Source organism: Podarcis pityusensis (assembly GCF_964106645.2).
Source record: "Podarcis pityusensis genome assembly, chromosome: 10".
NCBI classification, from domain to species: domain Eukaryota; kingdom Metazoa; phylum Chordata; class Lepidosauria; order Squamata; family Lacertidae; genus Podarcis; species Podarcis pityusensis.
The window spans coordinates 30,122,221-30,136,266 of record NC_138035.1 but is presented as its reverse complement, the minus strand read 5'-3'; the positions used below and the strand labels follow the sequence as shown (position 1 = coordinate 30,136,266).

The 14,046-nt window shown below is 44.1% G+C and overlaps 1 protein-coding gene across 3 annotated transcripts; it reads right to left on the bottom strand.

The window, feature by feature from the left end:
• Positions 1-2,563: 2,563 nt before the first annotated feature.
• Positions 2,564-10,860, bottom strand: GALR3 (galanin receptor 3). 3 transcript variants are annotated; one of them, XM_080971424.1, is made up of 4 exons: positions 10,245-10,860; positions 7,326-7,369; positions 5,101-5,473; positions 2,564-3,875 (listed from the first exon to the last, which is right to left on the bottom strand). In XM_080971424.1, exons 3-4 carry the CDS (start codon positions 5,448-5,450, stop codon positions 3,005-3,007), a joined length of 1,221 nt encoding a protein of 406 aa, XP_080827550.1. In that variant the 5' UTR covers positions 5,451-5,473; positions 7,326-7,369; positions 10,245-10,860; the 3' UTR covers positions 2,564-3,004. The 3 variants fall into 3 exon arrangements, with proteins under 3 accessions (XP_080827550.1, XP_080827551.1, XP_080827549.1); XM_080971425.1 differs by lacking the exon at positions 7,326-7,369 and having other exon boundaries at positions 5,101-5,222; positions 5,307-5,473; XM_080971423.1 differs by lacking the exon at positions 7,326-7,369.
• Positions 10,861-14,046: the final 3,186 nt, after the last annotated feature.

Below are 14,046 nucleotides of genomic sequence, written 5' to 3'. Positions count from 1 at the left end.
AGTGAGTACTCTTTGGGTTCAATAAGTCAACCAGCTACAAATTCCCCTAACAGTTACCTTGTTCAACCCACATTTTACCAGCTTCCTCACAAGAATACCATGGGAGGCTTTGTCAAAAGTCAAGATACGCATGACCACAGCTTTCCCCTGATCTACCAAGCTTGTTCTAACCATGTCTACTTGGAAGCCAGCTGCATTCATCTGAACCCAAAGCATGATTCTAAACATGGTTACCTAAGTGCATACTACTGAATCTGATAACAGACTCTACTCCCAAGCAAACATGCTCAGCATGGTACATGCACACACACAGAAGCAAGAGTGGGGAAGACACACTTTCCTTTCCTATTCCCCAGAAATTTCTCCTCGCCCCCCTCAAATGTTCAAGCTCTGAGCCTGAGCCCTTCAGCACCTCTGGGTCCCTCCTGATCGGTGTCTTTCTCGCAGGCTGCAATGCATAAGATAATAAGCACCTTAGTGGTGGGTTTATACTGGACCATCCATCCATCATTCTGCTTTCATAGTTCTTCGGTGATGCTTTCCCCATGTTATTGCATTCTTGCCAACCTGACATTCTTACACTATAGTGCTGCAAAAGCAGGGCACACAAACCCAGAATGGTTGCAGTATGAAAAGTTACAGGATTTCAGCAGGAAACTATGGGACACAAATCATGTGGAAATGAAGCAGTATGCCCGCCTCAAAACTTTTGCAAGCATAAACAGTCAGACAGCGGGATCGCATATAACCAAATTGATTCTGTCATGAGCACAAATAATCATGAATGCACAAGAAAAAGGGCATATGGAGCCCATAGTAGGCATATTCCTGTAAGGGATTGGTGGACACACGCAATGACATTTTTTTGTGGGTCTGTGTTCTGGCTTTCAGCAGGAGAAAGATTTGTGCTATCAGCCGTCCCCCATATCAATCTGAAAGCCAACTTCCTCGCTTTTCAGAACAGCACAAACCTGGTGTTTAAAAACATTGCAGAGAGTCTTTAAAAATATAAAATAAAAGCACTGAACAAATTTTTGGTTCAATAGACATGTGGTCTCTTGTGGGGAGGGGAGGAAACAAAGCAGACATGTCTGAAGACAGAGGTGGTGGGGCAAAGAGGAAGCAGCAATCCACAGGATGTACATGTATCAGTGCAGGAAGGGGCTGATCAAACAAACAAAAACCTCAACAACCACTTCTCTTTCCAGGTATTTTTGCTTTTATTATCATTATTTATTGAATTTATCAGTCACTTTCCACAGAACATCTCAAAAGCAACTTACAAAAATAGCAGCACACAGTACAAAAATGTTTAAAACCAGTTATAATACTTGTAGCAACATCAAAAAGTGTTGATGTTCCTCAACAACAACAACCACCCCAAAATAACAAATCCCCCCCACTCCATGCTCCCCACCAAAGAATTAACTAGCTAAAATACCATCAACTGCTGCAGAAATTAATACTGCCCAGAAGAAGAAAGACACCTTCATCTGGCAATGAAAATACATTGGTGTTGATGCCAGGCAAGCCACTCTGGGGAAAGCACCTCACAGATGTGGGAGCCAGTACTGAGAAGACCTGTTCTTACCACTTTCTGGACATCTGCCAGAAGGGGAACACAAAATAAGGCCTCTGATGACCTCAGGCTCCAGTCAGGCTCCTATGGGAAGAGGGGTCTTGTAGAAAATTGGGAACCCAATCTGTATAAGGCTTTACAAGTCAGAATCGGCACTTTGAATTGGACCAAGAAACACATTGGTAGCCTCTGTAATCAAGCCAGAACTGGTATTACATGCTCGAAGCACCTGGTCTCCACTAACAAACTGGCTGCTGAATTTTGCCCCAGCTGCAGTTTCCCCAAACCATTGTCAAAGGCAGCTCCACATACAATGCATTGCAGTAATCCAGCCATAGGTCATAGCTGGGCTGACAGGTAGAGCTGAAAGAAGGCATTCTATGCCATTTGCATCTCTGGTCACAGCAATGGAACAAGGAGCTTCCCCAATCTGTGCATCTGATTATACAGTGAGATACAGTTGCACATCATCTACCTGGACCAAGGAACCACCTAGTAGCCATATCTCTGACTTAGCTGGATTGAGTTACAGGTAGGTAGCCGTGTTGGTCTGCCATAGTCGAAACAAAATTTAAAAAAAATTCCCTTCCAGTAGCACCTTAGAGACCAACTAAGTTTGTTACTGGTATGAGCTTTCGTGTGCACGCACACTTCTTCAGATAAGCTCATACCAATAACAAACTTAGTTGGTCTCTAAGGTGCTACTGGATGGAAATTTTTTTTTATTTTGTTCTAACTGGATTGAGTTTCAGTTGTTTCCCCCATCCAGTTGTTTACTGCAGTCAGGCACTGATTCAGTAAATCCATGGGGGGATATGATGAATCCCTGTGAAAGCCCACAATGAAGCCTCCACAGGACTGAACAATGATTCTAAGCATCACTTTTTGGAGTGGACCACCCAAACAGGAGAGGAACTGCCGCAAAACAGTGACACCCACTTTCCATTCTGACAGAAGGTCCAGAAGGATACCATGCTCAATACCATGATTGCCACCAGTTTGTAATTATTCAGCTAGATCTTCCAGATCTAGGGATGGCTTTTTCATGTTTTACCGCCATCGCCATTAGCTAGTCTGGGACCACCCACTCTTGTCAAGAGACATTAATAAATTCTCTGACCCAACTAACCATCCCTTCACTGCTGGGTACATCTCTATGCACCCCTTATTTCTACAACCATTTGGTGGCTTCATTAATAGTTTTTGCAGCCATTACCCAAGGACAGGGTGTAAATGGAACCATTAAAGTGCAGTCTCAGCTGGGAAACGTTGACATTCTCATTGAGAAATTCTGGGTAGTTTGTGTGTTTTGAGAAAAGTTATCTAAAGCCAACCCATTCCACATCTGATGCTGATGGGGATAGGACTGTGATGCTAAGAGGCACCGCCCTCCATTTAAATAATCTGCCATGGATAATTAGTAGGTTACAGTCCCTCATGTGTTGTCACAGCCAGTTGATTGTTGTCAGTTGCCCCAGAACCTTCTTCATTCATTAGCTCTCTCTGATCCGAGATGGCTGTGTCTTCTAACTGATGAGACCATGCCTCAGGCACCCCCCCTTCAGTTTCTTTCAGCAACAGGCCCTGGTAGCATCGGATATTTTCCTCATGGAGTTGGGTTACCTCTGTGTTCCCTCCACAGAAGCCTGCCGTATGGTTGGCCAAACCATTGTTGACATTGGCTACGTGGACCTTGTTGCCTGCTCGCCTCTTCTTGTTCTTGTCCTGGATGAGGAGGCAGGTGAAGACCTGCTTGAATCTCTTGCGGAAGTGCTTGGAGATGAGAGCGTAGACAATTGGGTTGAGGCAAGAATTGGCGTAGGACAGGCAATGGGAAGCCAAGCGGCAGGCGTAGGTGGCCCGGTTAAAGGGGAAATAGCCAAACCAGAAGCACAAGATCACTAGGTGGTGGGGCAGCCAGCACAGGCAGAAGAGGACGGCCACTGCTATGATCATCTTGGTGACCCTGCGCTTGGCTTTACGGGACTCCGAGATCCTCTCAATGGGATCTACAGCGGTCCACAAAAACTTAATGGTCCTAGCGTAAGCCAGGCTGACGACAAAGACTGGGAGGACGTAGCCAAATACGAAGGTGAGGATGTCCAAGATCTTGCGGCGCTGGTCCTCCCAAATAGGGACACAGATGGGCACCTCCTGGTAGTGGACTATTTGGTAGTAGCTGAGATACGGTCCTGCAAAAAGCAGTGACAGCGTCCAGATCATTACAATGGCAAGAGCTGCATTGCGAGAGGTCCGGAGATCCCGGGATTTCAGGGGGTAACGGATAGCCAGATACCTGGAAGCAGAGTGGGTGTGAGGTAAAGGGGTTAGTTTCTTGAACACAATAAATTTTGAGAAGCCCAAAAAGCATCACCTTCCCTTTCCTATGGTTGCTTCAGTGCCTCACCTCCTTATTCTCATTTCCACATATTATCTCAGGTCACAGCCATACCATATGTTGAAAAAGCACATGACTTCCCCCAAAGAATCCTGGGAAGTGTTGTTTATTGAGTGTGTTGGGAATGGTAGCTCTGTGAGGGGATAAACTACGGTTCCCATGATTCTTTGAGAGAGGCTATGTGCTTTACATGCCTGGTGAGGATGTGACCTTGGTGACAAGCCAACAGAGTTATTTTCTAGGCTCTTCCCAAAACTCCTTAAGCTTAAACTGCCAACGAAAACTCCAAATTGGGGCCCACTCACAGCTTATGCAGATCTAGGAAGAGCTTCCATAATTCACAAAGCTTTTCATATGTGTACCATGCGTTTCCTTCCTCCTTCAATGTGTTTCCTTCCTCCTTCAATACAGAAAACTGAGTGCAGAAACACATATGCCTGAGGAATGCCAAGAATGCAAGTGAACTGGGAGATTGCATGTTCAGGCACAAATTTATTAAGGTGCCCCCTATGCAGAAACAGCAAGAGGTGCTAAGTGGGATTAGGTTGTTAAGGACAAAGGAATGGAGAAAACTTGAGAAAGGGTATTGAGAAAATGTATGTGGAGCAGGTTTGGAAGGATCTTTCATTTTTCTGGTATCAAATTCAGCTCTCCACAGTTTGCAGCAATTTAAGATTCATTCACTTATTTTAAATCATCATGGAAATTCATCAGCATTTTAGTGAAAATTTCTCCTGCTATAAATATTTTTCCATGCAATCTTTTCTTATAACCAATCTTCCCTAATACAATGCTATTTTTGCTGATGCGTGCATTTTAATACACACTTTACTTTAGTATATGCATCTTTGTACGCTGGAGAACTGACTGCAAAATTCAGAAAAGCGTGACTTTGGAAACAGAGCTGTGTTTCTGTTCCCAAGTGCAAATTTGGTAGGTTCACCTTTAAATGCAAAGTGGATCAAATTTCTCTCCCATCCCTGAAAGGTATTCAAAGGAGCAAGGTCCTTTGTCCTCTACTCCTTCCTATGGAAGAAGTAGGATCCTTCTACTGATCAAGCAATATATTGGTTTGGAGGACAGAGAGGGAGACATGCCAGAGAGAAGGAGTGCTTGTATTTACCTGTCCACAGAGACAGCTGCCAGGGTGAAACTGCTGGCATACATGGTGAGGTAGATGAGAAAGTGCACTGCCTTGCAGGCAAAGGCACCAAAGAGCCACCCATCCAGCGTGTAGATGGTGGCCTGGAAGGGGACACAGAAGACAATGAAGCACAGGTCCGCCACCGCCAGGTTAAGGATGAACAGGTTGGTGGTGTTGTATTTCACCTGTCCATTGCGCAGCAGCACAGCCAGCACCAAGCCGTTCCCTACTGTGCCCACAAAGAAGATGAGGGAGAAGACCACCGGCACAATAATGCCTGCAGTTCGTGCTTCTACGCTGTCTGAAGATGTGTTCCAGCTGTCTGGCATCTCCCCATCTGAGAGAAAGGGGCCTGGCGAAAGAGGAAGAGATGAAACGAACAGAGGTAAATGTAGGAAATCATGGGACAAGCCCTGCCTCAGATCCCTGCACTAGTTTCCTGTCCGCTCCCAGATCCTGCACACGCTTCTTGTCCCTTCAAAACTCTCCAGGACCTTGTCTTCCATTGTCTCTTGTATCCCAATTTATCCCTGCTCAGGATATTCACTCCTCCAGCTCTACCTTCTTCACCAGCACACACACACAGCAAGCATACACATAATTCCATTTTTCTCTCATGTGCATGCGCGCACACAGAAACACGCACTCATAAAGACACCATCATACCATCATAAAATTGTACCACACACACAAGATTGCTTTCAGTCTCATTTTATTAATAAGAGGGGAAATAATCCAGATTTATCAATAAGTGAAAAAAGAGTAGCCAACCAAGAGGTTGATGTTGTTTCATATATCATCTGGACCTGTTGATTGCCCATTCAGGAATACCAGGAGGCAGATATAGCTGCAAGTTATAGGAACCATTTTATAGGAACCTTTTGATGATGGTTAAAGACGGCCTTAAAATGGTTCTCCCCTGTGTTAAGATAATTATAGAACAGAAAACAGAGTAAGATGGAAAGGAATTGCTGAAACAAATAACAGAAGTGGAATACAAAAAGGGAGGTGTGAGGAGGTCGCTGGAAATAAGTGAATGAAATATAAGATATTGAAAATGTTTGAGGTGTTTTTAAATTGTTTTTGTTTGTTTTTGTTTGTTTTGTTAGTCCATGTAGCATTTTTGTATTGTATTTGTATTGTTTTTTCTCTTTTTTCTTTTCTTTTGTTTTGTTTGCAGTGTTGTGTTGGAAATGTTGAAAAAGTAATAAATATAATTTAAAATAAAATAAAATAAAATGGTTCTCCCAAACCCTGGTACATGGCAAATAGACCACTCACATTAAGTACTAAAATTCCCAAAGCTAATGGCCCAAAGTTTTCAGAATTTCAAGAATGGGAGGCCATTATCAGTTGATGCCATTAACTTAATACAGCCTGAACTGTGAGAATTATAGGGGTCTTGTACTTTTTTTGCGGATCATAATAAGAGGTATCAAAAGACTTCTGTCATTCATATGATAATTTATATATCGGGTATGCGATTTACTCCTAAGAATCTCTTTATCAACCAAATTTTGTACAAATCGCCATTTCAGAAAGCATGCACTGGACTGTCAATCTGAGCATATTTTAGACACAATGGATTCAAGCCTTAATGTACCGTGCTCAAGTGAAGAGTCTACTATTATTCAGCCTAAGCACTTCTGTATGGTGTCTTGAGAACTGAATCCATATGCCAGCCACAGCTCCAATAAGCAGGAAAGATTACATTAGATCATGATGCATCAAAGACAACCAATGTCCCCTCTCACACACAAACACCAATGCAACTCCAGTGAGGGTAAGATACTAGAGTTGGTTCCCAGTTCCTTATTGCCCATTAGCCTGGATTGGTCAAATTCTGTGCATTCAAAATTGCAATAAATGGAATGTTCAGGAATGGGTTAGGGCAGGCAACTTGCTCTTATCAGACTTTGTTGGGTACCAGCATGAAACAAGTTAATTTAACAGTGACATCAGGATCTGTAAAGCTCCTCTGTGATGTAAATGGCTCAGATTACATTGGCATGAGACTGGATTAACTCTAGGTCACTCTGGGTGTCTGGGTTCAAGACCCCTTTCTCCTTCAGCAGGCACAAGTCTGAACCCTGACCACCAATCCATCATGGAGAAAGCCTCTGCCAAGCACCACTTGACCCTCTTTAGTTCATTACGTCCCCAAAGCTCTTAAGCCTCTTGTTTTGGTGAATTAAAATGCCCACCTTTGTTTGACAGGACTCAGCTGCTGCAACCAGCCTGGAAAAAGCTGGAAGGAGAGAACAGAATATTTAAAGAGAATGGTGGTGAAAAGGGAGGGCAGGCCTGGATTGCATTTTGAAGTTGTTGATTAATCATAGACTGGAGTTGAAGTATCTATTTTAAGGTTGTATTTCCTCCCTCTGCACTTTTAACAGTGGCAAGTTGAACAGATGCAACTTTCCCCACCAGCAGACTGTATCTTCATCCAGGAAATCTGAAACTGCTGAATTCCTGCAGGGTAACCTGTGCTTCTAGGAATGGGATTGGTGGAGCGGGGGTCATGGCAGCCGGAGTGCTCCGTGCACCTAGTGCCTTTGCCTGCCCTCACATTCCATGGGGAAGCGAGTGCCAGACTGCCAGGCAAACTGCGATGAGAGCCCGGTTCCTCTTCCCACCGAAGAGGAATGCAGATAATGAAATTCCCCTATCATTATCTGATTATCTTGGTCTGTCTCACTCCCACAGTGTTGGGAGACTCCGTTCCTGGCACACCGGAAACAGGAAGCCTCCTGCAGATACCATCTTATCAGGAGAACTATCCCACACAAAGTAGGAATTGGGACTTTAGCATGGTAGCACCCACCCTTTGGAATTCCTTCCTTTTGAATATGTTATGTAGAATTGTTTAATTGTACATTGAAATAGAAAATGACTCTGAATATGTATTGCTAAAGGGAACATTGGGAAAATTCCACTGAAGAGCTTTCTGAGCAATAGGTTGATCATTAACTTAGGAATGCATCTCTGCTGCTCTCTCACGTGGTGTTTAACTATAGATCACATGGGAGGTTTATTCAGTTACAAATCACCATTTTGAGGGAGTCTGTGCTCTCAAGCCAAAGGTGAAGACAAAGGTGTTCTAATGTCTCCCCTGGAAAGAAAACAGCCTCCAGGTTAATGGATGTGGGAGAGACAGAGCTCTGTGCGTCAGCTCTGATTATAAATAGTATTTCATATTTGTAAGAAGCTGAACATGTGCTTTTATGTAACTATTTGGATGTATCATTATTTGTTTTTGTGACTGTTTGAACAAAGTTCTGTTAGTAAAGCTTTAAAACCATATTTTGGGACTGGACAATTTTTATTCCAAGCATTTTTCTTCATCTTATTGCTTCAAGCTGCACAATATTAATATTTGCAATAGAATACTAGATTTGCACCAATTTTGTTGTCTTTTTGATGCCTATAGACCTTCCTTTTTCAGCAAGCTTTTTAAGCTGAAATCTTTCCCAGTCTGCCTCTGTATTGGAATTGTTTTAAATATATTTTTACTCTTCCCCCCACCTATTGTTTGCTGTCCTGGGCAGGATATAAAATTAATAAATAGTAAACAAAAAGTTATAATCTATCTCCAATCTTATCATCATTAGGCTGTGGTAGTAAATCATTTACTCTAGACTAGTTTTTGGACTAAAGCTGCACCCCGTGCCAGCAGGGGCTGATGGGAATTCTAGTCCAAAACACCTGGAAGGAACAAGTTTGGCAAAGGCTGCAGTATGATCTGATGCACACAACTGCCTTGCCTGTAGCAGCTGCTTTTATATTGCTTTTCCCTGCTCTGGTTGAATGAATGATTTTATTTGCTGCAAGCAGAAGCGAATTATTTGAACGCTACCAATCAACCGACATGTAAGTGGCTTATGGTGGCGTGCAATATTCCAGGTGCTGCTTGTGACAAAATGAGTCCAACCACCCCATTTGTTGCAAATGTGGGGTTGCACACAAATGGGTGCCCTGTCCCTAGCTGGGTCGAGTATGGCAGCTTTCTTGAACAGAACACACACAGCTTGGAGATATGAAGTTTGATCCATCCCAGCAGCCAATAAAATCACATATGGTTTAGTAGTGGATTCAGAATCAGAAAGACTTTGCAATGTTAAGATGCCATTTTCGGAATTTGGGAGGGGGTGGGAATCACTCAGAGCTGGGGTTGGGTGGAACTCACATGGTTTTATAGCATGCTGAAGATTAACATTGAACATGGCTTTTAATTTCTACTGCATCAGCTACACTAATAATTAAAATATAAAACATTAGCAAGCTCTACAAAACTGAGAGTGGGTAGGGGGAAAGGATAGATCATTGCTACAGAAGGAAGAATGCTGTTTTGTTTCAGCTGTGATTTGCCTCTTTAGCCTTTAAGCCTTTCCGCATGTATACCAGAAAGATTGCTGTGTGAGCAAGGTTTGTGCCTTTGCCCCTCCTTCCCAGAATTCTCTTGAGCCCCCCACCCCCGCTTGCTTCCAGACTGCACTCGTTCTCTCCACAAGAACATTCTTTCTTTAAAAGAATAGTCATTTCCTTATTGCAAAGGGTTGCGTACATAATAACCCTTGTAAGCCAAGTATCACAATGAAGAAACTGTATATTTATAAATCATATGGCAGAGCTTATAAGATAGAAGCTGCAATATAGCTACAAAACACCCAACATTCAAATACATCGTTAAAGTAAAGCCATAACATATCCACGGCTGTTCATCGCTTGCCCAAAGAGAAGATGCTCAGACTCTGACTGTTCACCTGTCCCATTGTGGAAGGTGTCATTTCCACCCCGCCTCCCGTTCCAGCCCATATGCCTCACACTGAACAGAACTGTCTCTGAGCTGGAATAAAGACGCAGCCCTTTCCGATCTCTTACTTCCCTGCCTCTGAAGAATAGAAGAGAGTGAAGCAGCATCTGCTGAAATTCTCCCTTCGGTACAGCAATTAAAAGCAGGCAGGAGCCTTGCCTACTGAATTTGGCCGCTCTAGGAGGAACTACACACACACACCCTCCTGAAAAACTCCCTTTGAGCCACATTGGGGGGAGGCAGGGAACCCTCCCCTTGTTTCGATACCATTTCTATTTTTTGTTTTACTTCTCAAAAGCTGTGTACTCACTTGTTAGGAAAGAGGCGAGATCCTCCTGGCCTCCTTCGAGTCTTTGCTATCCGGCACCGATGCTTGGGCAACACGAAGAAGCCCTTGCCCTGCTTCTCTCCAGTGCCAAGGGAAAAGAAACTGCCCGGAGGGGACTCTGCAAGTTGAGGTGCTCAGTAGGTCTTCCCTGTGCCTCTTCCTCTTAGCTACTTCTCAGTGCATCCACCTTGCTGCATCTGCTTTCTTCTTTCTCTCTCTCTCCTCCCTTGATGTCTCTCTCTAGATCTCTGCTCCCCCTCTCCTGCTCTTGCTGTGCCAAGCCCATTGATCCTTTTTTTCTTTCCTTGAGGTTTGGTTGGGTGTTAACCCTCCTATGGCCAGATCTCCAGTACTATCTAGCTGCCTATCAATCCACCTACTTACCTTCCTAATCGAAATGTCTATCTGCTTATCTACCTACCTAATCTATTTTATCTGCCTATCTATCTGCCTATCTATCTATCTATCTGATCTCTCTGCTAGCCTCCTTTCCTGACACAGCTGGTTCTATTCTTCAGGGATCCACAGGCATGAAGATGCGAATATATATCCATATATCACGGGTTGCCCTCCACACCCTCTCTACGAGTGCTGCATATTTTACCGCCGGCTTTTAAGTGGCAAGATCACTTTTGCAGCTTCAGCCAAAGAACGTATTTACAAAACCATCTTGATAGCCAATAGGGAAAGAGCATATTCTGCCCCCTCCGTCTCTCCCAAGCTGTACAAAAAATGCAGGCATGCCAAGGATCAGGCTGCTAGCAGGCACTGGGGACATCTAAGTTTCTGAGTACTTCTTGGTGTGTGCTATGCTTCAGCACGTGGCATTGAAAGCCACCACTCACCTTGGACTTAGCATCACCGCACAAAGGCTTTCCCAGAGCTTTTCTCACAGCCTATATGAGCCTGACCGTTGTGTTTCGTTTCTGCCAGGCTCACTGGATCCAGGTGCTGATGGAAGTCATAATCTAAAACATCTGGAAGGCACTAGCTTGGCAAAGGCTGGCATAAATCCTGCAGGGCCCGTTACCAGATTCTGAAGTGTGTAGTCTGGAACATCTGGAGGGCACCAGCTTGGCAAAGGCCGACTTCTACAACGGTAGAGCAAACATTTTGTATGCAAAAGGTCCCAGATTAAACTCCTGGCACTTTCATTTTAAAAAAGGAATGGGTAGTAGATCCCATTCTACACATCAAGGAGAAGAGAGCAGTGTATTTACTACCCAGTGAAACAGATCACATTTTCCCAGGGACACCCCACTCCCACCCCGAAAAACGCATTTTGAATGCTGGGGGAAATGTGACATGTAATAGCTTGAGGAAAGATGCCCAGATCCCTCCTTGTAATTAAGCGATTTATGCACTTATACCATAGCAAAAGCTGATGGGCGTGAGTCAGCCAACGATCAATACTATGAAGTCCCATTAACTGCAAGATGGGGATGTTAAGCACATTCTTAATGCTTCCATGGAAATGTATGGTGAAAAGTAGGCATGGCGACCCTGTGTCCAGAAGGGTCTTGTCTCTCTCATATTGTGAGCTCTCTTTGTTTGTGTGCTGCACATATATACAAATGTACATTTGAAGGCTGACTGGAGAGAGACATACTCCTACAAGTGCAAAAGGCTTTCCTCACCATCTCTATTAAAAAGAGACACTGCTAACTTCCAGCCATCTGGGACTAGGCGGCGTACAGCTTCAAACTAGGCCTCATCAGTTACGGCGCTTCGCTCTCCACAGATTGAACACATCAATATTCCCACTTTAAATCTAAGGCGCTGAAACGAAAAGTAGGCCAATAAAAATTATGCTGCAAGTCTGCAGCAGGGTTTTTAAACACAGTTACCCATGTTGCACTGCAATGTACTCTGCAATGCACTCGTGCTAAAAGATGTGCTCAGCGACTTGCAAAAGTTGCTCGTGGCAGCGGGGAGCAGATGGGGACATATTTCTCTACGTTTTATTTCACAGAATCTGTATACCACTTAATTGTAAATTAAACCTCTAAGCAGTTTACAAGAATGCTAAAAAAATACATTCAAACTGTCCATAAAAGTAAAAAAACAAGTTTAAGAATCAAAACATAAATAAAATCAACAGATTTAAAGTATACACAATAAGCTTAACATTTCAGATTAAAGTACTTGCATGTCTGGCTAAGCTTGCTTAATTTTTATTATTATTTTTTTAGTAGATGCTGAAAATAATACTGTTTGGTGAAGGCACCTGCCTGGTGTCAATAGGCAGGGAGTTCCGTAGTATAGGAGCTGTCACACTAAAAGATTGATTTGTTAACAAGTGCAGAATGAATGGAGCTTGTGAAAGTAGCAGACTCATTAACAAGAAAAAAACAAGTGAAGTAACAGCTATGCCCATACACCTGCCCCCTAACTTCTCCCAAACACACCCTTAGCAAAGCTTCACATACAAGCCTCACTCTCAGACCTTCCAGTTATCCGCAAAGATAACACTGCTAATCTCTTGCCAACCAGCAAGCATCTGGTCTACAAAAATAGAGCAGCATTAAGCAATATAGTATCATACAAATAGCAACATATCAACTCTCGGGGGGGGGGGGGGGACGACCACTAAAACAAATGGTCCCCGAAGAAGGATCAGTGGCAGTTCTTCCCTTATCACTGTAAAGTTAAGGATATAAAAACCCTACCATACTGTATCAAAATGGTATCGGATATCCATTTACTGCTGTCACGAACTGGCAGGACACTGGGGAGGAGGAAGAAGATCCCAGCAAGGACTGGGACACAAGCAGGGGATGGAGAAAGAAGTACAGTGGTACCTCGGGTTACATACGCATCAGGTTACAGACTCCGCTAACCCAGAAATAGTACCTCGAGTTAAGAACTTTGCTTCAGGATGAGAACAGAACTCGAGCTCCAGCGGCAGCGGGAAGCCCCATTAGCTAAAGTGGTATCTCAGGTTAAGAACAGTTTCAGGTTAAGAACGGACCCCGGAACGAATTAAGTTCTTAACCCGAGGTACCACTGTACTCACAGGGTGAAGGAGCATAGTGAGGAGATGGGGGTCAGCACACAGGAACCAGAGCAGCAAGACCCATCACTAGAGCCGGAGGGGCCCCTGTCTCCACGAACACAGCAGGCTCTGAGGTGTAGGGAGCAGCAGGCTGGGCACTGCAGGAGGCTGAGGCAGGCAGGGGCCCACAGCCCAGCTCCCTAGCTGGCCAGGTGGGTCTTGCTAGCTCTGGGAAGAGGTGTGTGACTCCTCAGCTGGAGGAGGCTTGGAGCAGGTGAGGGTCACATGTCTCGTCAATCCCAGATGCTGCAATCAGCAGGCAAAGTACAAAAGGGAAGCAGAGCTGAGGGGCTGTGCCTCCTCAACTGCCCAGGTTGGTGGATCTTGACTTGGATGCTCCTGGAACTCTATGGGACTGTGCTTCCGTTTTGACTCTGGACTGTATCTTGACTGCTGGACTTTAGACTTGGCTACTTGGATTGACCCTGGAATGTGTTTCCTGACCTTTGGACTTTGGGTTTGGCATATTGACTTGTTGCCAGGTAGGCCAGGGGTTCAGGACAACACCAGGTATGGGGAACCCATGGCCCTCCAAGGGATGCTAGGAAATTCCGATGGAAAAGGAAGTGGAAATTGCCACAGTTTGCATATTCATCTGTGGTCAGGAGCAGAAATCAGTCAAGCAAATATGATCAATATTCACATTGTTCTAGGTTTTTTTTAATCCGCAGAAAGTAATTGCTTTTTGGTTGTTTCCTTTGCTTGAAATGTGGGTTAGCTGCATAACAT

What these genes read in the sequence shown, in the direction of transcription:
- GALR3 (XM_080971424.1), bottom strand. Translation starts at nt 5,450, where the DNA reads ATGCCAGACAGCTGGAACACATCTTCAGACAGCGTAGAAGCACGAACT. An exon ending in GCAGCTGTCTCTGTGGACAG is followed by an intron (nt 3,876 to 5,100) that starts GTAAATACAAGC and finishes CTCTGCTTCCAG; the next exon opens with GTATCTGGCTATCCGTTACC.